At 38.2% G+C, this 23,518-nt stretch overlaps 1 protein-coding gene across 1 annotated transcript in view; it reads right to left on the bottom strand.

Moving 5' to 3' along the window:
- cpne5b (copine Vb) overlaps positions 1–23,518 on the bottom strand; it is a gene marked incomplete at both ends in the record, with an annotated part of 140,633 nt that overhangs the window by 6,161 nt on the left and 110,954 nt on the right. The window contains 8 exon segments of the mRNA XM_079242273.1: positions 3,393–3,495; positions 6,175–6,302; positions 6,634–6,815; positions 8,219–8,265; positions 11,077–11,138; positions 11,785–11,838; positions 14,036–14,111; positions 14,316–14,357. Of these exon segments, the coding sequence (XP_079098399.1) occupies positions 3,393–3,495; positions 6,175–6,302; positions 6,634–6,815; positions 8,219–8,265; positions 11,077–11,138; positions 11,785–11,838; positions 14,036–14,111; positions 14,316–14,357 (694 nt within the window).

Below are 23,518 nucleotides of genomic sequence, written 5' to 3' on the forward strand. Positions count from 1 at the left end.
AAGAGTAAAAGTTAAGTCAGGTTGCTAAGCAACAGTGGGAGAAAGAGAGATATCTTTAGCTTTATTTGATGTAAGAATTATATGATAATATCTGGGCAAGTCTTTTATAGCTCCCCAGTTAAGTAGAAGATGAAATACATAAGAGGAATAACACTGCATGAAAGTATACATGATAAGGTCTGCATTTCTCTACTGCAAGACAAACTCCTCCATCACTGTAGCTAGCCTACATGCTAGTAGGTAGCTAGGCTTTGTTTAACTCCACATCTGTTAACCAATTGATTTATTTAGAACACAATCTATAAAAATGTAAATATGCTACAAAATTGTGTTTAAGAAAAAGCATTTGCAATATGCAAATTTGCCACATGCTTGCTTTTCCTTATAATAAGTTGCCATGAAGAGCTGCTGCGACTCTTGATCACATTACTGCCTGGTTGCAGAAATTTCTAGTCTAGAGGAAACGGTCATGTTAATTGACTGCACTTAAAAGATGTAATCTTGACTTCAGGAATGACGCAAACCATGATGTGTTTTCCTGCATTACTGGCATCGTTCGTTGCAACCATCAGCACCATATTATCTCAATTCTGATCGTTTCTAAGAGGTGATCAGTCTGCTAAAACAGCTGACCTGAAGCTTCTTCTGGTTCACAATCTGTCATAAAATACTCACTGATATGGCTCTAAGATCCCTTCTGTCTTTGCATTGTAAACATGATTACACATCTATCTGTACAAATTTTATTTATTTATTTTATGAAAAATGACATTGATTTGTACTTAGACTAAAGGAGATAAAAACACAAGCGCAGACAGACAAAAATGCACATAAAGAAAGGAAAGAAATTCAACTTAGATGAGGATTTTGATACGGAACAAAGAACGGTGACTGAAGAATGGAGAGAATGAGATAGAAACTAATAAATGAAACATAAGTGAGGGAGTCATGATTGAAAAGAGAGAAATAAAATTAGTGACACAAGCTGTGAGTAGAGGCGAAAGCTGCTGGGTGATTGATGGGTGGATATCTGTAGTGTTGCAGCAGATAAACCAGCTGTTTTCCACTACACAAAATGTTCTGCAACGTGGTAACATGTTGACCAAACACATGTGAAGTCCAGATTTTTTTGCACAGTTGTGTGCACTGAACTCCCTTCCTGCGATTCCGTTTCTCAGGTTTCTCATAAATTTACCTTTGAGCATGAATATGTAAGAGCCAGGCTTTCATAACCTCAGCACTGTGTCCTCCCTCACCCAGGAACCGTGGAGTGCAAAAAGGATAGCAGTGGAAGCGGCAAGCATCAGTAGGCCACGGGGCTGGAGGCAGTGAGATAGAGCAGCAGGCAAGATCTTAAAAGGAAGGTGTGGCTGTTCTAATGTTTTGACTAACAGTCGCAAATTCCCTTTAAATCCAGTCTGCTGGGTGTTCTGTGCCTGTGGCGGGCTGAGGATGAGGAGTAGGAGTGAAGAAAAGAGGGAAAGACCAAGGAAAAAGAAAAGGGAAGGAAGGCAGCCATCTGCTGTTTAAAGCTGAAAGAAAAAAGGAGTGAGGACAAGTTTCAGGGGAAGCTCTGGGGATTAAATATCTGAGTTGTGCTTTTTTTTTATTCACTGAGGCAGTGACGTTTTTAAATCTGAAACACATGTGAATATTCTTCTGGTGGGAAAGGTATAGGATCCATTTTTAGGCAATATATCAGTCTATAAATTGTTTTTTGTGCTTTTGGGATAAAAACAAAAGAGGCACCTTAATGCAGTCATTTAGGATAACATTTTCCTGTTATATTAATCCATCATTTTGTGCTTTTACTAATTATTACTCCATGCAGTGTAGAAGGAATGGTTGCTGAAATGCTACAAAAACTGAATCAGTTAACTAGCTATTCATCAAGCACTGAATTTAACACCAGCTTATGAAATTTCTACATCACTCTTTCAATTTCTCATTATTTTAATGGTTATTACTTTGTACAATCTGTTAAAGCAAAGGATATTTCAATTCTAATATGCATGTAAAACAGACACTAATGGCTTTCTGAAACAAAAGCACATTTGCTTAATTGATCATTTGTTAAATTTTTTTGTAATAAATAAAAAGTTATTAAAATGAAATGGACTTTGGTTATTGTGAATCAGGTAAAACACTTTGCCTTCTTATTACTGGAAAGCTGCCACACAACCAGTGCAGATTTAACCACATAATTACCCACCTCCTACCATCCAAAACATAAACAAGCAGTATAACAAAACCGCACACACAACTTTTAAAAAAACAAATCAATCTGTTTAAAAGCTGTTTCTGTCCATAACTTTACATGCTGTAGAAAAGATGGACACAGTCATGTGGTTGTAAAAGGGGCTCTCATTCCTGCTCTGCCGGTCTGTCCTCAGCAGTCTAATTCAGTCCACCTGGGTTTACCTAATTGCCTCCTAGTTTCACCTGCGCACAGCATTACTTAAACTCTCTGCCAGGTGATCAACAGCTCTTTAGTCCAGCTGAAGTCCAGCGTTCTTTCTATGGTTTATTCATGGTTGCTCGCCTGTACATGTCCCTGGATGAGTCTTCTTTGCTTTGCCCACGACGGCCGTTTCTTACCACTTACCACCGAGCCACGCTTTGTTTCTGGACCACCGAGCCCTGCCAGTTGATGCTGTTAAGTGCCTGAATTCTGCCTGCCTGTGCAGTGACCATTACCTGCTTCTGACCATGTTACTGGACTCAATCAGTTCTCCTCTTCCCCGAAGGATCAGGCCTCCACTCTGAAGCCCTCATACAGCCGATAACACAACAATAAAACCTGTTTACCTTTTGAACTACTGCTGTGTGTGTTCATTGTTGAATTTCAGAGGCTTCACTGTTATTACAGAAACCAGTGCAGATCTGTCATTAAAGCCTGTTAAAGGTCTAAACCCACTACAACCCACCCACCCAACCCCACTACACAGCTATACTTATTACCTGTTTAAAACACAATTTATGGCCTTGGTCACTAGTTTTAACCCTTCAGTTCCTTCAGTGACATTCTCTCATTAGTTTATAGTCCAGTTTGAAGTATAATGTGCTGTAATGAAGGATGTTCTTTGGGCATGACCACCTCAATAATATAATTAAAATAGCTATTGAGATCTATTGAGAAGTTTTGAGAACTTATATCTGTAACTCAGACTAGTGGATCTTTTCTTTTATAAACTGCTTATAGATTTTGAAAGTAGAATTTTAAGATAATTTTCCAATATATTGAGGATCTGTTGGCATTTTTATGCAGAGTGAAATCTTTCTTTGGACAGATCCACCCCCTTTTTATTTTTTATTTTTTGGTCCAAATGAAATCGTGATCATTAAGCCATGAAGAAAAAGACCGTCTCCCTCCCCACCTCTCCCATTCTTACATTTACAATGGCTTCTTTGGTCTGGGCCATATCTGAAATGACGCCATCTGTGATGATGAGGAGGACAAAGTACTGAGAGCCATCCTGCACTGCTGCTGCATACCTGAATACACAAGATTTAATCAAGTATTAGAGGATACTTCATTATCATTTCTTGTTTAAACAAAACATATTCAATGCTATCTTTTTATCCTTTTAAAACAAAAACATATTCAAAGGGAGCATTTATTGATATATTAATCTAAAAGATCAATGTGGAGGATAAGCTGATGACAGGACATGCTTTATCATGAGCTCCCACCTCATGCAAATTCAATAAAATGTTCTTTGTTTGTCTCGTGGTTCAGATATGACTCAATATAATACCTCCAGGATTCAGACAGATTAATCAGGCCAAACAATCAAGGTAAAAACAAAACCGTCTGACAGATTCTTTTCTGTTTTGGAATATCTGTTTGTATTTGTTGATCCATTCAAATGCTAAATGCTGACTGGTTTCTTATTCCTCCAGCAATGGCCTGTTGCCATGGTTTAAAAAATGCAATTCAATTTGATCAGAAAGATATTTTTAATTACAACCCTGACGTGATCAGATGGAGAGTTGTTTAAATAAGGATCAACAAGTGAGAAGAAGAGAGCAAAAGGTAAAATTCGATGAATAATCAAGTCACGTCAAAGCCCAGTTTGCATAGTTTTCTGTCAGGATTTAACCCCTAAGGCATCAGAGTTTTTAAAGTTTTGGAGGCTAAATAATAAAACGTTGTAAATTTACCAGTTATTGACGGCAGTAAAATTTCTCATCTAAATTCATATTGTCGACCTCGGGTTGGCAGCTGCATTAGATTGCAGAAATTTCACCATGAACAATGAGCTTATATCCATGTAATCAATGGGTTTAGTATTTATCAATTTTTTTATCATCAAATTACAGTACCAGTCAAAAGTTTGGACACACTTTCCTAGTGGATTTCATGGGAAAGTGTGTCCAAACTTTTTACTATTAGTGTACCTTGTTTTATCATCAACAAGATCAAACATCCACCTCCTTTTTCAAATACATCATCAGCTATTATCATCATCAATATTTAAAACATTTTTTGAACCCATTTTGCACCCAGAAATGTTCCAGTGCTACGTTTCACTCTCCTGTTTCTTCAGCCATGTCCAGAAACTCTCCTTAATATTGGAATTCCAGTAATCCCTAGCTACAGCCTGGAGAATGGGCTGGATATTGGGCGGAGTTGGATATCAAACGGGCGTGGTTGTATGTAAAATGGGCGTGGCTTGGGGGTTAGGTTAGGGTTAATCCAATCAAAATGTTGAGGGGGCGGGGTTAGACATCCAGCTTCATCCAATATCCAGCCCCGCCTCATTCTCCAGTCTGCAGCCAATACCCTCTCTGGAATTCTGCCTCCCCGACCTCGTTTAGCTACAGCCACAGAGTTGTTACCTCCCACATGGGACTCTTGGGAGACTGTATTGTCTTGGATGGATGACTATCACCTCCACTATCACTAGATAACCAATCATCATCCAGGAGGCAAATATTCCCCAATAAAATCAGAGATGCTAAAACCGGAAGAACTCTGTGAACAGTGAAAAAAGCATTTCAATGCATTGCGTGTTTTCTCTGTGTTCCACTCTGAATCATTATATATGAGCGCTTCCACATCGGCTCAATGTGGTGTCTTGCTAACACCATTTCCTCATTATCTCTGAATCGCCCCTTCCCTCGCCTACCTATTGTTTTATTTGTATTTTATCAAGCGGCAACCCCTGGCGGTTAAAAGTGAAGCCTATGCGGAAGTGCATAAAACTGCAGTTCCCCCTTCATTCGCTAGGGGGTGGCTCCAAAACAGAGCAAATCCCCATAGACTCCCATGTTAAAAAGACCAACTTCACGGCAGAAATAAACATGTTTACAGCCTGGTTCAAAAATCCATTTTCGTTTTATAGGTCAGGTTTACCTTCATGACAACTGTGGGGGGAGTGAATTTTTTTCTAACTCGCCCATTTAAAAGTAATTTAATCTCGAAGTTTGGCAAATTTAGGGGCATGTCCTTTTTGATTGACAGGTACCAATTTCCGGCTTCAGGTAAGAAGAATGTAGAACAACCGCGGTTTTTAGCCGGTTAACAACGTGACTTAGCTTTAGGCCGCTTACCTCCGTTAGCTGGTTAGCTCCCGTTATCTCGGGGTTAGCTCGGTTAGCTTTTAGCTACAGAAAGCTCGGAGTTTGCTCGATGTCAATCATCCGCAATGACAGTCACAGCGCCCCTCTCAGCTCCACCTCTTTGCCCATATTTGTATTTTCCGGGCGAGATGACGCGCATGATGTTGCCAACATGGCGACGGAAGGAACCGCCCGCCGAGCTTCAATTCAGCTCTTCAGAACCCTACGGGTGACGTCACGGAGGCTCCATCCATCTCTTTATATACAGTCTATGTGTTTTATCGAAGCTTCACGTCTGCCATCTAGTGGTTGAAAGTGGTAATGAGTTTAAACTCTCTCCCAGGTGATGTGGCTTGGTAGCTTTAGTACTTACAGGATTAAATGTGACTTAAACATCAGTGTTTGACTACAGATCCATTAACTACATCTATGATTGCTGTTAGCTGGTAGAAAATACATATTCAAGTATATCACAGCTCATTTGCTGTCCTCAGTGCATAATAATGAAAAATATATTTGTTTTATTAATGACTCAATCAGGTGTTCCTCTGAATGTGCAGGTTCATTTAAGGTCTTGTTAAAGTTCTTTTGAAAGTGTTCCTGGTTTACCTGGCAACATGGTTGACCACAGGTGCAAAGTTGGTTGGCCCGTATAACTGTACCGTCTTCAGACTTTGATGATATACTTCTAGGATGCCTTCAATACCATTACAGTAAGGATTCTCCATGTTTCCATTCTACAAAAAGAAGAAAAACAATTTCATGGTTTAAATTGGTGCCTTTAGAGACAAAGAACCAATCTAAGTAAATCTATGTCTATGTTTACACCAAAATACACCTTTTTATGAAATATAATTTACTGCGTTCTTATTCTATGGTCACATGGGAGAAACCAAATAGATTAAAGAAGAATGTTCTTATTGTTATTACAGAAAAAATAACACAGTAATGTGGACAAAAGAGCCTTGATGAAAACTGAATTGAATAATCAATAATTAAGTGAAGTAATGAAAAATCATAATAAAAAAAAATTAATAAAAAAAAAGAAATGAAGTAATGAGGACTTACCAAAGGAAATTCGTGAGACACCCTCCCATCAGGTGGCAGTTTGGCTCCAAATCCTAGAGCTGGAAACATCTTGTCACTGTCATAATCCTGAATGATCTCCCCAACAGCCTTCAGGGCCATGGCGTAAGCATTCAGCTGGTAAGGGTTCATGTAATGCAGTGACGTGGACTGGGAAGGGTTACCTGGTGACGAATCAGTCATAAGGTCGTCATGGTAAACATACTGTGGAGATTCTTCTGTACATATTTTGACACAAATGTAAATAAAGATGTTTTTATTGCAGTTATTGGATTGCATTATTCCTGTAAAGTAGCTTATTTATCTATTTGTATTATTTTCAATAAATTTCTTGCAACATTTTTTTTTACTCTACAAATCTTATCAGACCCTGTTATGATATCTCAAAGTTAAACTTTTGTCTAAAAGTATTTTCCCCCCAAAATGTGCCAATGGGACATATGATTATGAGGGAAGATACAATTACGCTCTTTGACAAAACATTATGTTTGTCTGGATCTCGCATCACAACCAAAAGTTTGAAACCACTCTGCATAACTGCATTATCTAGAAGAAACAACAGCTTCTCCAATCAGTTTGAGCCTAACTTGGATCTGAAGGGGGGGATCTGACAGCTTGAGCATCTGCCGCAACAAAGATTAATGTAGGATATCTGCCTGGCGAATATCAACGCCATTACCTGCCCACCATGTGGCATAATGATCAATTCTGTCTTTCAATGGTAAATGGACTTTTCTAGTCATTTTCAGCTATCAAAGCACTTTACAGACCAAGTCACATTCACCCATTCATGCACACACACACACACACACACACACACACACACACACACACACACACACACACACACACACTCACACTCACAACACTTCAATTAACTGTTTTCATCCACATTCACACACCAATGAGCACATCGGAGGTAATGTGGGGTTCAGTATCTTTCCCAAGGATACTTTGACATACAGTCTGGAGATGCTGGGACTGAAACACCAATCTTCTAATTGACAGAGCGGTGTGCTTCCCCTCAGCCAAACTCCCCTGAGTTTCACAAGTTTATAATCATGCTGTTGGAATGCAAGTGGGACATTTCTTCTGCTGTATAATGACTTCATTGTATTTTCTTGTGCCATGCTGCAGTTCAGATGTACATACGTTTCCCAAGAAATCAACAGTTTGACCGTTTAGTTTAGTTTAGTACCATGATAAAACCTATACATACGCAGATAAGAACCAAATAATCACAACATTTTGACTTACTTTAACTCATTAACCCAAATAAAATTTATTGCAATATATAATGTGATGCAATTTTGCCCTTAATAGAAGGCTTAGACTGGAAAGTTTCATTGTGTTCAGTGCGAATACCAAGCGTTATAACACTGGTAACATCTCCATATATAGCATATAATGATGAAGCAATAAGGGGTAAGAACTTTTCAGAAAAGGCTCTGCCTTATTAAAGACTCCATGTGTGCATTTGTACCGAAGTTGGACTTGCCACAAAGAGCAGGACTTTCTATTTTTACACCCCTCTCCAAACACACACTTTAATGTTGGTATCACTCACCATTAGATGCTGTAAAATCAATGGCCACAGTGAAATTGATCTGCGTCCTACAAGAGAGTTGGAGGAGGACATAGAGAAAAAAAAAAGATTAAAAAAATCTGTGACAGGGACCAGCCAACAATAACAGCACGCCAGGCTTCTTTTCAATTCTTGCGGTTTCACTGCCTGACTCGTGCAAAAAATGCACATTCATTAAAAACACAATCTGTGCAACAATGTGAAAAAATGCCCTCAAGTGAAGTGCATCACAAACATACATCACAAAATTCAATTAAATTCTCATTGTGATGTTGTTTGCTATTATCCGAAATGCAGAATGCGACAACCAGCTGTGTGGATGAAAAGACAAACTGCAGTCGCTCAGTTGTCAAATAAGATTTGGGCGATTACATCCCATGTATCCGACTTTCACTCCATGGGCGCAAGCGGGAGGCACCTCTGAGACATGGAGTCTGGAAACGAGCAATTAGACTGATGGAGCACTTAAGAGCAAATCATAGCCCAATTTTCCCCACTGATGAAGCTGTCCCCTCTTCTTCCTAATTTACGACAATGAGACGAGGCCTTCAGGGGCTTTAACGACAGCCTCTCATTAACTATGAAAGTCACCAGAGAGAACAGCGAAAGAATGATAGTAAAAGGAATGAGTTAAAGATTGACATTAACCTTTCATTTCAAGGTGGGGACAGAGAATATGCCACAGCCTGACCCTGGTAACCCATAGCAATAATTAAACAGCATTTCATTAATTCATGAGGAAATTTGAAATGTATTACACACCCACCTGGGAAGGTAGCTTAGCAAACCATACATCAAATGGGGAGTTTAACTTTGCTTTCACGTTCTTTATATGAACCATCAAGTTAAAGGTCAGCAGCAGGAAAAAAAAGACAGTCTTTGTGGACTCTTGTCACTCTGATTTAGCTTTCTACGCTGAGCCTTTTTGACACAAGCTCAAAAAAGCTCTTGTTTATTTTTTCCATCAGTTTTGCCTCTTTCTTTCTCGGTTCATTTGCGACATTTAAGACTATACACTAATTTTTTCCTTTTCACTGCAGGAAAAAGAGAGCGAAATCTAAAATGCCGGTCCACTCACATCAGATTTTATTCAAACAGCCGCATGGTTTCAACTGTTCTTTTGATTTTCCACTTCACAAAAACACTTCCATCTATTTGAAATTCAGAGCTGGCAAGAGGTAATGTCATTCAAGCCATTAACCTCATACGAGCGACACGAGTGCTTTGAACCATAATCAATACAGAGAGATAGTCCCTCATTACATTTCAGACATATCATGTCCTTACCCCTTAACGGTTCCTGTACTGAAAGGCTTGAAAATAAGAAAAAAGTCAACAGTCTGATGACACCTCATTTCACCTCAGGGCCACTTGAAAATAAAAATGTCAATGCTTTTGATCTATTTAAAAGTTTAATTCCTTCCCTTTAATAACTGCAGCGCTTGTCAAAAAAAGCAAAAAAAAATCAATCATAGTTTTTTTTTTTTTTATAAAAAAAAAAGCTGAATTTGAAAGAAAAAAGTCAGTAAAAGGTGTGGTGCATCTCCTGCTTTGTGCAACAGCACATGAGATAATTTTTTTCCTAAATTTGATCAATTTTCTAAGACGCTTTGTATTTGCAACAGCCAACTCTGTAATGTGTCATGCAGTAAGTGCCAGAGTAATGTTAAAGGCCAGAATGATGAGGATGATATTTTTCTGAAGTGAGGTCACTAAACCTTAAGGTTATTGTATCATAAATCAGCCAAAGCCAAGAACTGTCAGTAAAATCTGTCACACTTGTCAGCTCTGCCAGAGGACATAAAAAGCTCTGACAGGAGACCTGCTGTGATGAGACAGAGGAGATCAAAGTGCAGCCCGGCCTGCCTGGAAAGACACACTTCACCCAGGAATGATTTGATGTGCACATGTCAACCTGTGGTGCTCAAACCAAGTTGAAGCTAGTGAAGGTCTAGTGCCCTCTGTGAGGACTATTTAGCATTGAGTTATTTGAACATGTACATGATACTATACTTCAGACAGCATCTTTGAACCTTGAAATGACTTTAACACAGCTGGGAGCATTGTACTTGAAGTGTGTTCCTTCCTTTTTCAAAAGAATAAAATGAATACACACAGGTATTTTATTTTAAATAAATGTGTATTAGCAGTATATAAATAAAAGCTTACATTATGATGTGTAACATGAAGGTGTTTGATATTTTATCTGTCCATCTGCATGTGTTATTAATGAATTATTAACATTATTTACACACAAGCACTGCAGCCCTGAAATTTTCAAGTGCTAGTGCTTCCAGGTTGCTTGTCCGAACATAACAGAGGAAGTGGATTTTCTGCAGAGTGAGTTTTATCCAGATAACTGCCTGGTGCTGAATGTAGAAAATCGGAAATTGAGTCTGTATGTGAAAACAGGAGGATTCTCCTGGGAATTCAATGCAAGCCCATGTGCAGTCCGATAAGGCTGATAAGTGCCGCTACTTCATATTTTCAGCCTGTCTGCAGGCTGTTTTCTCCACTATTATCCAATGCTGTGATCATATATGCATTCTTGTCAAGATTATAGATGAAGTAGCTCATCCACCATCCTCTGTGTAAAGCAAAGAAAACACTGTGATTCCTGCAGGATACATTTTGCATCATGTCCTGTGTCTACCCAGGCCCCATTCGGAAAGATATCCAGCTGTGAAAATACATCTCTTGCAGTCATACACCTGCTGCGCTGTTGTGCAGCTTATTCTCTGGCTAATCTGTGAAGTTCACATGCAAAAACTTTCAAAATAGTAAGCGAAAAAGACAATTTCATGGTTTCTTCAAGTGTGCAAATAGTCATTCCCACTCACCCTCCTTTGATGTAATCTAAGAAGGTGAATTCTGACTCAACGGAGAATGAGAGCAGGGTCACCTGTAAGTTAAAGACAAGGCGAAAGGAGCTGATTAAAAACAGGGGTATTGATCTTTTTCTCCGTGTACATCCCACACCTCCACTGAGTTCAGCAGTGAAGACTCGCACACATTGAAGGATAAGAGCAAGTAGCTGTTATGATCACTGAGGTATTTGCATCGCCTGAGGACAAGTTTGAAGAGAAGATTAGATGCATTTGTATGCATTACTCGCTCATGCACACACCGTCAGGAAAGCTGTACGGAAACTGGTGTCAATTGGTTGCTGGTGTCGCTCAAGCATCTGATGTCTTTCAAGTTCTTCTGTGTCTTCATCCTGAGTTTGTCCTGCTTAGAAGTTTTTATACAACCAATTTTCGTCGTTCGTGACTTCATCACAAACAGATCCTCCTCGTTTACGCTTTCATTTCTTTTCCTCATCGTAATCAGCTTTTCTGCCCCTTTTGCAACAAGATCTGATTGACTGGTATGCGACTTAATTACCTTGGGAATGTATTTTGTGTTTTTATCATCATGTAGAAAACACAAAATCTTTCTACCAGTCAGCTTTTAGCTGAATTTAAAAAGAAACCATTTAACAGAAGAATTGCAGGTGAACAGAAAAGAAGGAAGTTTGTGGAAGAAATAGTTTGTAGTACTATACTCACTGTTCCAGAGTTGACATATTTCTTTTTCTTCATTTTCTTCTTTGTATTAATCACCTAAAACACAAACAGCAGGTGCTACAGGTGATGTAAAATGGTAAAGTGTTTTCTAAGAAGCGAGTAATAGTGTTCAAAGTGAAAGCAGCAACTTCAGAGGTTGTTGTGTTTCATGCATGTGAAAGCAGTCGGTAAGGTCACACTAAATATCAAACTTCAATACAATACAAAATATAAATTTATACAAATGAATGTTTTTTCAGGTTGTAATATCACATTTATACAAATGTGATATTATAACCTGGGAGGAGCATTATTTATTTCTTCTAAATATAAAGAAACACAATAAATGATGAATAAAAGTTGAACATCTTGGAGAACCTCAAGTATTCTATAATAACAAACCTTTTTTTTCTGAATTTGGCAAGAAAATGTGTATTTTTTCACACATTGAAATGAAATCTCCATTCCTCATTTCCCTTTTTGTACAGACATAATTGCTCTATAGTTTGCTATTAATTTCTTCCCTAATTATTTGCATCAAATGTAATTAGAATGTGTAGGCGGCATGAAGAGAAAGCCTGCAGTTGCTCTGATGTTGGCAGTGTGCATGATTAACAACGGATGTGCTCATATGACTGATTAAAGAAATACCAAGGAAGTGAGAAATGTGCAAAAAAACAACAAAAGTGCAAGAAATAACAGATGAGTTTAATGCCAATATTTAATTTGCCTAAGATCCTTTACATATAGACATATTTGCATGTCTTCTTGGTTGTTGAATGGAAGAAATGTTCCAGTTCAGACCTGCTTCCCAGGTCCAAACAGCTTGATGGGTGAGGCAGGCTTAAGGTGCGAGACTTTTCCAGCAATCTCGCAGCTTTAGAACAAGAGGAAAATGCCAGTCCACAAACCAAAGACGTCTCAGCTCATTACCTCAATTCTCAATGGCTGCTAGGCATGAAAGTGACAGCCCCTAATTTAACATGGAGGGATGGCAATTTGTCTGACACACCGAACAATCTGCTGATGCAAAAACTAAAGGGCCTTTCAGTCTCACTGGGAGGTAGAAAGGAATCAACAGTAGCGTATAATGGAGCTGACATCTAAAAGACAGGTATTTGTCCTTCGCTGAAGGCCACCAAACCTCAGGGGCATGAAGACATTGGCATGTCCACTATTTTTTTGGTAAGATTTTGACTTTTAACTGCTGCTCAGACCTTTAAATTCCTGGAGAAGGCCAGATTATAAATGTAAAACTGTCAAGTTTTTCCTCATGAATTAATGTAATAAATTACATTTGGCATATTGTTATCGGTCATTTTGATAAACATATGACTAACTTATGTCAGTTTTAAACAAAACAGCACAAGCTACGCCTCCAGGACCTTAAGCAGTCATATTTGTAATGTGTGGAGCTGCATTGCATGCTAAGACGTCCCCGGAGAGGTAGTTGTAATCATTTTAAATCCGTGAATTGAACATCTATTAATCCCATTTCACCCTGATGCTAATAGCTCAATTGCACATCAGCATACCAGCGATAACATTGTGAAAACAAAGTAATACATGGGAGTGTATAACTGCTGGGGAAGGTAGGAGGACACGAAAGAATGATGAAACACACAACTGGTCCTAAAGGAAAGAACAGCCACAGTCTGAAGCAACTTAATTAACAGGCGATGAAAGTGTTTAAGTGTGTGAAAATCAGTGCAACACTGATGTCAAAGAAGGAAACGTCTGGAAAAAAGAAAATTAATTTGCATAACTGACATATCATTATCAAAAATACAAAAGTTTGAGTTCAAAAACCTAAAGCAACAAGTACGCAGCTTTTAAAATGAAACTAAGCTGAAGGTGTGAATCGTTTCATCCTACACTAACAGTCAAACTAAAAGCATTTAGGTCTTCAAGGCATCTTCAATAATAAGCTACCCCTAACTTAATCCAGGTAAATCCAATGCATGAGGTTTGTAGGCATGACTAACAACAGATTTGTCCAAATGACTGAATGAAGACATGTCAAGGAAGAACAAATTAATCATTTTAAGCTATTTTATCTCACATGTATGAGCAGATATGAACAAACGGAAGGCAAACTTGAATGTTGATGCAAAACTGCAGGCTTTGTTGAGTTAATATGTTAGTGGTCGACTTGCTTTTTTTTAAATGATCAACTTTTTACTTTTTAATAGTGAGAAGAATCCAGATTTCAGGAGCCGAACAGACAAGTTGCTAAACCGCGAGAGTGACTCACCTCGTATACATTGAACTGGCTCTGCCCTCGAGCTAGCTCTCTGTAGCTGGTCGTGAAATCCCCAATGAAGTCATGGCTTTGGAAGAGAAAAGGGCATAAAAAATAAGAATAAAAAGCAGGTACAAACACCATGAAAGGAAATAGCGACAAAAAGAACAATGTGTCTCAGTATTAGGTACTTAACTCTGACTTTAGTGAACTTTTGAGTAGTATTACATTGTGTGGTTGAATACAGTTGCTTGTTAAGGAATGCAAGTCATATCTATGTATTTGCACTCACCTGCCATCGCGGTCCCAATCATACACCTCCACCTTGATTGTTCTGTAGAAACATGTCCAAACAGTTAGGAAACATTTTGGCCTGTTGGAACAATTTGGGGATTTGCAACTTACTACATCATTGAAAAAAGATAATGCAAGATGGGTTTTGCAGGCTTTAGAATTGTAGTTTCAAAAGTTAGATCTTGTCATTCAAGTTGCTGTCATAAGGCTGTTGACAGTCGACCATGCTGACCCCAAAGGGTGGCCTTTAAAATTGTGGCACACCTGCTAACACTTAAAACTGTAACACTAATTCAACCTACGGCTCTCCTGTCATCTCATATCCTCTTGCTAAGAGAGCAAGATGTTGAATTGCCATTGGGAAAAATGGTTTCACACCTCTTCAGCATCTCAAATATGGTATTACAAGAACGATTAGTAAGAACAGGAGACACCATTGCTTAAAATCAGGCAATGTTTTTAAATCATGCCGTGGAAACCATAAAATCTGTTAGAAGAAAAACCCCTCGACTCTGATCTAGGATATTTTGCCACAGCTAGAACAAGGTGGAACAGCAAGATGCATGTTTGCAAGAAAAAAAAGTCAGCTTGTATGTAGGACTTACTGAAGAAATACCTGCAAGGAGCAGCACATGTTTACTTCCAGCATTCAAAACTTCAGAACAAAAAGAAACTGAGGACATTTTACACAAATGCAGGAGAAAGATTTACTGCAGAGGAGAGAAAGAAAAAAAAAAAACTTTTCCAGGCACTTTCATGCCTCAGGCACATTGATCTCACCCTGCATGTCTTCCTTTTTGCCGCTTTTCCAACTCTCACAAGCAGTGAGACCTTCCAGTTCCAAAGAAAAACAGAATCAAGTGATACATCATAGATGTTTTCCTGTCACTGAGGAACTGAAGATGCCTGATGTAAGCCCAACTTCCTGCCTGCCATCTGGCCCCGGTCGCTCTACACTGAAAGTTTATTCCTTTGATGCTGCGAGCTAGAGAAAATCTGCTTGTCGTATAGGTGGTAGAAACATGGTGCTCTTCTTCTAGGAAGCTGGGAAAAACAGAGATGATGCAGACACACAGCGGAAATAAAAGGTAGAGAAAATATTGAGTCATTCTTGATCAATCTGAATGCAAACATAAATTCTGTTCAGGTGTTCTGCTTTATTTCGCTCCATGTTTCTCCAGTAAAAGATCTTGGTGTTGTCACTCAAGACATTAGACATAAGTTTATTTTAAATTTCTTTCCTTATAAACTCCATAAAATGACTTGAGTTCTCAGATCCTTGAGCGCCACTGGTGTGTGCAGAACAATATGCACTCAAATCTGCAACAGATGATTCGCTTCCTATTCTTCATTACTCATGTTCAGGAAAGGAGGCTTATGTAACTGTGTGAAAAAAGGATACCAAACCATTCTTTGGCTTCAATATCTGCCAGTGATCTTTTCCTTGTGATGACAATAGATCTTTTAGTAACTTTAGCTAGCATGTGAACGAGGAATGTTTCTAATGTTTTTCATCAATTATCAGCCCCCAATCTTAAGTATTACCTGTACTAATGAAAGACGCAATTCACTGAATGGTCAAAGATGGATTTATAGAAAGATCCAGAAACAAGTTTTCGAGACATTTGTTACTGAGAAACATTTCCAACTCCTCTTCACAGTGTCTCATCTGTAACATGACTCACCTATCTAAAGCTGGAGCTTTGACATACTGGATTCTTTCTTTTCTGCAAGTGTACTTGAATTTGCAGTCTGTTATGAATTATGCTCCTTTAATTTCTTTTTTCTCTCCTTGAGCTGCGGGCCATCCACTTTATTCCTCACCCTTCTTGTTTACCGAAATATAGCCAGCTGCATGCATATCAAGAATTAGACAGCTGCTGCCATTGGGGAACTCAACTGGATACTGTCACAAGGACACTGAATAATCACGCTGCCACTCTGACACCAGCAAGCAAAGTAGAAAGTAAATGTGTTTTTTCCTTTTTTCCCTTCTCTTGGCTGTGTGTTTGAAAGGTATAAAATGTTTCAAACAGATCTGACCAGGATATGGCTAACCGGTAGCCTCTGGTAGAGGTTTAGATCTTGTATAGCCATTTATTCTTCTCTGATGATAATAAGCAGGACTCTCTGTAGCTTTGCGGATGTGCATTCATGCATTTATGCAAGTAGACAACATACACAGCAGGGGGGGATTTATTGCCTGAATACCAGTGCATGTCTTTTGGAGTAAAGCTGTAGTTAAGGAGTTTTGGCTGCATCAATACTCAGAATCAATGGTACAATATCAGCCAGTCAACATACCGGAATTTTTAATATTGAGTTATTGGCTTGGCATTTTTGGATTAGCTCCAAAAGATCAGTTAATATATATAATTCTTCCTGCTAAATGGCCTTGTGTATAGTTCACCATGAAAAACTGATGTTTGTATAAAAGGAAGCATCAGACCATTCATTCATTCTTTATCCAAACCGCTTAGTCCAATGAAGGGTCATGGGGAAGCTGGAGCCTATCCCAGCAGTCTTTGGGCAAAAGGTGGGGTACACCCTGGACAGTCCATCACAGGGCCACACAGAGACAAACAACCATTTATGCTGTTTAGAACTATTTAACTATTTAGAGTAACCAATTAACCTAACAAGCATACACAGGGAAAACATGCAAACTCCCCACAGAAAGACCCAACTGAGGATTGAACCAGCAAGCTTCATGCTGTGAGGCCACAGGACAAACCATCAATGCCACTGTGCAGCCGCATCAGAATATATGGACCATATGTATGTAGCATCAGACCATACACTCACATACACTCTGACATCAAAAGTAGATTTGCATTTTGTCTTAAAATTTTACTAAACCAGGCTGATGCTTGTGCTGCCATTTGTAAACAATACAAAAACACAAATTCTTAGAGAAAGGTTTACATTTGGCTGATCGGTCTAAACTATTATTGTACTACAACTACAAATAAGGCACTAAATTGAATTAATTCCGCCACAATCTGAAGAATTATTATTCATATGAACAATATGTTATGCAGAAGCCACTTTTAAAAGTTTTCCAACGGTCATGTGTGTCTGGATATCCTGTGTATGGGGCAAAAAGTGGAAAATATCTGTCACCTCTCTCATCTGTGTGCTCTACTTTTTATTTTATTGTGTGCTTAAATCTTTGTGACCTCAAGAAAGGAAAAACCCACTCCCCCCAGTGATGGACACTGCCATTGACCAACCCGCAGAGCCTGTCTTCTAACATCACAGAGCGAGTACCAGCGAAAGGCAGTTCTTCTCCACTGCAGGCGCATGGAGTGGGCATCAATAGGCTCATGAACATTTATAGGTACAGACACAGAAACAGCCGTATGCAGTAGGGCTCTCTAGATAGACTTTTGGAAGGACTGAACTTAAAGACCATGACTGAAGTTGAAGTAATACACTTTAAAAACGATTTGACATCCATATGAAGTTTTTCAAAATGCGTATAATATGGGGTCTTTTAATGACATTGGTGACAATTAGGTTGAATATTTCACAGACAAAGAGTTTGAATTTAACTGGTTTACAACTGGTTTACTACTGACTTTGTTAAACCAAAGTCTTCTCTGCAAGATTTCCTGTTAAAACTGAAGTGGTTTAGCATTTTTTATGCTAATTTTATGCTAAAGTCACTTCAGAAAGGCAGTCCAGGTTAAAAAAAAAAAAAAAAAAAAAAAAAAAAAAGAAAGTTTAAGAGATATTAAGTGATTCTTAAAATGTCTTTTGTAGTGTTTATAAAAGTTAATCTGATTAATTTATATCACTTGTTCATGGCAAGAATACACACCTGGTGTTGGTTTAAGTTGCTGTGAGTTGATCGACAAACCAATACTCGGCACTATCTGACCTGAATGACACGGATCCCTTAGCCTGAATGGTTGCACCTCCCTCTGTGTCTTGTTCCTTTCTCTCACTTTTCTTAAGAAGCAGTGAAGCTTTTAATTGCAATTTTTCCCCAAAGCTGGGGAGAGAGGCGGCATCTGAGCCAAAACATGCTGATTTCTGAGGAGAGATGGGAACTAAAAAGGATGTCTTTTTCTAATTGGAGACCCACTGTCATACCTTTTTAGTGTGTGCACTGATGGGGTGTGAAAAGGTTAGTTTCATCCATTAGTTGTGCTGAAAAGTTCTCTCCAGACATCAGACAGACATCATCAGCCATCAGATGTTGCAGGATACACTGCAAAACCAGGACGCAGCTTTGACTGTTTATAAAAACTGGTGCTTTAAGGGACAACATTTAAAGATTCCATGTTGGTCTCAAAAAAGCCTCCTACTTTCATTAATTGTCTTAGGATAAAAACAGTCTTTCAGGAAAAAGAGAATAGATTTGATTTATTTATCATTCTGTGTTTGTCTAACTTAAATTGTATATAATGGATTTTGTAGGTCAAGATCAAAAGTTCCCCCGTTCATTCCACGTGTTGACCACTGTGAGCCATTACAGTGTAAAATAGCTCCCACATTTGAAATATAATAGAAATAAGTTGCATTTTAATTCAAATGTGATGATTACAGTGCAGGTAAACATTTTGAAATGGTTTGAAGGATTAGGAAAACAAAGAACTGCAGCTAGTGAAGAGGATATCTACTTCCCATTGATCATTTAGAGATGGAAGTTGGGGAAGAGGAAGAATAAACAGTCTGGAAAATAATAAAATGTTTATCTTTACCCTGTTGTGCCACAAATAATATATCTAAACTAATGCCCAGTTCTGATTAGAATAGAATTAAACATATTTTCATTTGTTTTTGGCTTGGTGTAAAACAGTCAGTAGTAGAGCAGGTCATCCAATGACCAGAAGGTTGCTGGTTTAAATTCCGCTCTCCTGGTTATGTGTTGTCCTTGGGCAACTGCCTGGTGTATGAATGTTTCGGCAGTGGTCTGAGGCCACCATGTTTGCCATGTTTCTGTCAGGCAAGGCAACTGTGGCTACAAATATAGCTTAACTTGTGTGGATGAATAATGGATCTGATGTATCCACTTTGAGAGCTGTCAGCAATAAAGCGCATTATAAATCTAATCCATTATTATTATTAATTCAGCAGCAAGTGGGTTTCTTACATTCTTATGCCTTGAAGATCTCACCAACATGTCGTGGATTTAGAATAAGAAAGTAGAGTATATGCCAACCCGAATAAAAATAGCTTGAACTACATGCATAAACTTTTCAAAGCACTGATATGGAGAAACATATCAAATGAAAGGATTGTGCATCTGTACACCATGAGTAACTTTTTAGTCTTGTACTATTTTATGGTGCACAGCCAGCAAACATACAAACTTCTGCCTAAGGAATTAAATGTCTAAGATGAAAATGTCGTCCTTCAGGTTTTTGCTGTACTGTTAATGTTTCCATCCAGCTGTCTAAAGATTAATCTTCTATCTGAATGTTTTTTATGCCTGTTGATTGCTTTGTTGTGCAGGTTGGATTCATTGGTTTGGCTGAATTTGGATTAATAATTTCAATATATTAAAATAATTATCTTGATTATTCATTCAGTTAAGCTGTTGAGGGTTGTCAAATTAATGTGTATTTTAGCTTTTATTTTATCCGAGCTATACGAAGTTTAGATCAGGCCCTATAGTTTTACAAATGTTTACTCTTAAAGCACATTGACCTCAGATTTGACCCACAAAACACCCAGTAAAAGTTGTGAAATTTGACACACAAGAAGTCTGGCAATAGTTTTGATAATCTATGGTTCGCATTGACTTCAATGCAGAAATGACTTTACAGCGCCACCTAGACTGAAAATAAATCCGCAAATGAATTGGGTCCTGAACGTCTACTTTGACGTCGGACAAAAAAATTTGGCACACATGTGGAACACCCCAAAACAAGAAAAGAAGTCAATCATACACCTGTTGCTATGGCAAAGGGTGTCTACCATCTTGGGGTTTATGCCCACTTTTCACCCCTTTTTTCCACTCTCCCCACGTTGTATCTGAACAAACTAGTCTGAAGGGATTCGTGGGATTTACTTAAAATTCAGCAGGAAGCTTTGAAAAGTTGGGGACCAAACACTGTTGAAGTCTTTTAAATACGACAAACCGTGTTACCATGACAACCCACAGAAAAAAGCCACTTAGCCGTGAAACACATTTTACTAAATTTTACATTAAAAAAAATAGATGGATTTTAAATGTTCCCTTTTGCAAAACATCTGGTTCAAATTCAATGGATTTCCACTTGGAACGGGCAAAATGGTCTAAAAAAAATGTATCCTGATAATTTCTGGCATTTATTATGGTAATGGTAAAAATAACTTTAAATAAACACCAATTAAGCCTTTTTTTTCTTTAACAATGAAGCTATCACCAATATAACACTAAAGGCTAATAAATCCTCAGATTCTGTGGTCAAATTCCAACTTAAAAAGACATGGGATGGATATAAGCAAGTAGTTGGCCCAAAAACTGTGGAAATATGATTTTTTTTATTGTTTTTATATGAACTGCAACCATATAAATTAAAATAGTTCTTTTATTAAGCAACATTTGAGCTGTAATCACTTTTTGGCAAGCAATCATCAATTCTTTAAGTAATAATAATAATTCATGGCCATCATTGGAAATGTTACTGTAACCTTCTCCATATTAATCTTTTTGTAATAAATGAATGAATAAATCATATTAATTGGCCTTTACATCCAAAAGCAAACAAGCATTAGGCAAACACATAACCAGAAGAGTGAAACAGCAACATGCGTGAATATTGTTTCTATTCAGCACATCTCTACGTTTTACCTGTTGTTAATCAGTTGAAGCCCTAACGTGCAGCAAAAACGTACTTGCTTTGTTAAAATAAGCATGATGTCACCTGTCACATTGGTTTTGTGGTGAGAGGAACAGCGGCAGATTGGCTACGCTGATCGACACAGCTTTAACGGCAGCGGGAATCAGTTTCTGGAAGTTTGCAGTATTTGTCTGCCAACCTTGAAAATGACAAATTTCTGCTCCATGTCAAAATTTCTGAACCCGAACCACTTCCAGATAATGGATATGGCAGCGGCTCGTCCAGGAATAAGATCTTTGCTAACCGGCGTCCTCTCATCCTTCCGCCATGTTTGTCACTACTCCACAGGTGTTGGGTCATGAGCGTCACGTCCACACATCGGTGGGGTTGCTAGGATTTTGTGAACATATACATGTAATCTAATGGGAATTTATTGTTTTTATTTATTGTTTTTATCGTGGGATGGCAAATTCTGACTGCGGAGCGACATTTGTAATGATAAATTACAAACAATATTATTTCGCACACCCCTAATTTCCACAAGAGCGTGTGAAGTTCTGCACCTGTTAATGTATAGATTTTTACCAGATGTATTGCAACAAGGAATCCTCTAAAACCTGCAGGATAGTAGCCTTTGAGCGCCAGTGGTGGTGAGCCCTCGAGTTAAAACCTTTTTAAATATGTAATATGCAACATTAATGGCCTCATCAATCTGTTAAAGTGAGGCATGCAGACATTCATCACTTTTCCTTACACTTCTTCACACAGACATGGCTTTCAAAGTGACAGAAAGAATGATGGTGATTGCGCAATATTTGTTTTAATGCATGCGTAAAAATAACATACTGAGAGTTTAAGTGTAATAAAACTGTCATTTGAAAGACAAGTTGTTGTTTTTTTATCTTTTTTTTTCAAAGCATGTTGTATTATCATATCAGCTCAAGCCTGCAGTGGTTGTGTAAAGCATATTGACAGTGGATGACAGTGTCATACTCATGAGGGTTAAGCTGAACTGGAACAGCAGCATGATGTTTATTTCACCTGCGGACACCATCTCAGCAGTCACAGCTGTTTGTCAGAGGAAAAGCCACAACACTCAAAACTCTGTAGGTCCTCAAAGAGCTGCAGATTTTTCACAAGACAAAAAGCCATTATGTGCTAACAAACACACATCAACATTAAATAAAATGGATTTGAGCAGTTAAATCATCGATACATGCCCACATAGTGTGAAGGATCTTCTGCTATCGCTCAAACGCGTCTAAACACTTTTCTCTCATCCATTTAGTTCAGATGTACTTAAATTACTTGGTGCCGCAGCAAATTATGATTAGTGAAACCATAGGAAAAGGAAAGTTGGAACGACACGGGAAAAGCCTGCCAACTGCTGGACTCCTCTGAACAGCGGATCAACGTCAAATCAAATGCACTGTTACTGCGTCTGCCTGATAATGTTGCTGCAGCGCTTCATACTAACACTGATATGCTTCTGACGTTTCTGGTAAATCTGAACTACATCATTTTTGTAAAAAAAAAAAAAAAAAGACAAGCAGGTGTTTCAGACATGACTCTGACACTATAAGGTTGTCGTAAAGTTAATAAAAAACAAAAAAAAACCTGCATTTCTGAACAGGATTTAAGAGATGGGTGCTGCTTTTTGCTGGAAGCACCAGGAGGTCTCACACTTAACTTAAACTTGACTTTCTCACACTATACTGTCCCTTTCCAGTGGTTCACAAACTTTTTGAGCCCTGAACCCCATGACTGTATGTGATGGTGTCCCCCAAAACTAATTAATTAACTGTGAGGAATCTCAGATGGGTCACTCTGCAGCCATCTGCTAAATGTAAGGCTGAAAGCAACCAGAATCTTCATAAATAAGGAAGATGGATTTTGGTGGATGATGCGAGCAGCTTTGAGCTCACAGATGTAAAAAAAAAAAAAAAAAATCAGATGATGCTGATACAGAACCAAATTACGATTTTTAAAACAGCACCCGTAATAGTTTTGTTTCTGGACACCTGATGATAAAAACGCTGATATTTTTGCTGGAACACTGTCAGAATCTTCATAAATTAGAAGTAAAAAGTGTTTTGTGGATTTGGTTTGCTGATGTAACTAAGTGCAGACATGTTAACCAAGATTATGCCAAATTTGGATTCTTAGTATAAATTTTATTCAACATGTTAAAAATGTGTTAATTTTGCAGATGAATCACTTTGAATCAACAAATTAAATTTTGACGGCCCTCATAAATTTACCAAATTCATTTGATGTATGCTATAATTTTTTAAAATGATCTGATGATCCCCTGAAATGGCCTTGAGACCCCCACTTGTCCTCTAAAACACTGCTTTAGAGGACAAGTATGAACCACATAGTTTGGCAAACACCAAAAAAGTTAACTTTTTATAGAAGAACCTTT

Source organism: Telmatherina bonti (genome assembly GCF_933228915.1).
Source record: "Telmatherina bonti genome assembly, chromosome: 6".
In the NCBI taxonomy this organism is placed as follows: Eukaryota; Metazoa; Chordata; class Actinopteri; order Atheriniformes; family Telmatherinidae; genus Telmatherina; species Telmatherina bonti.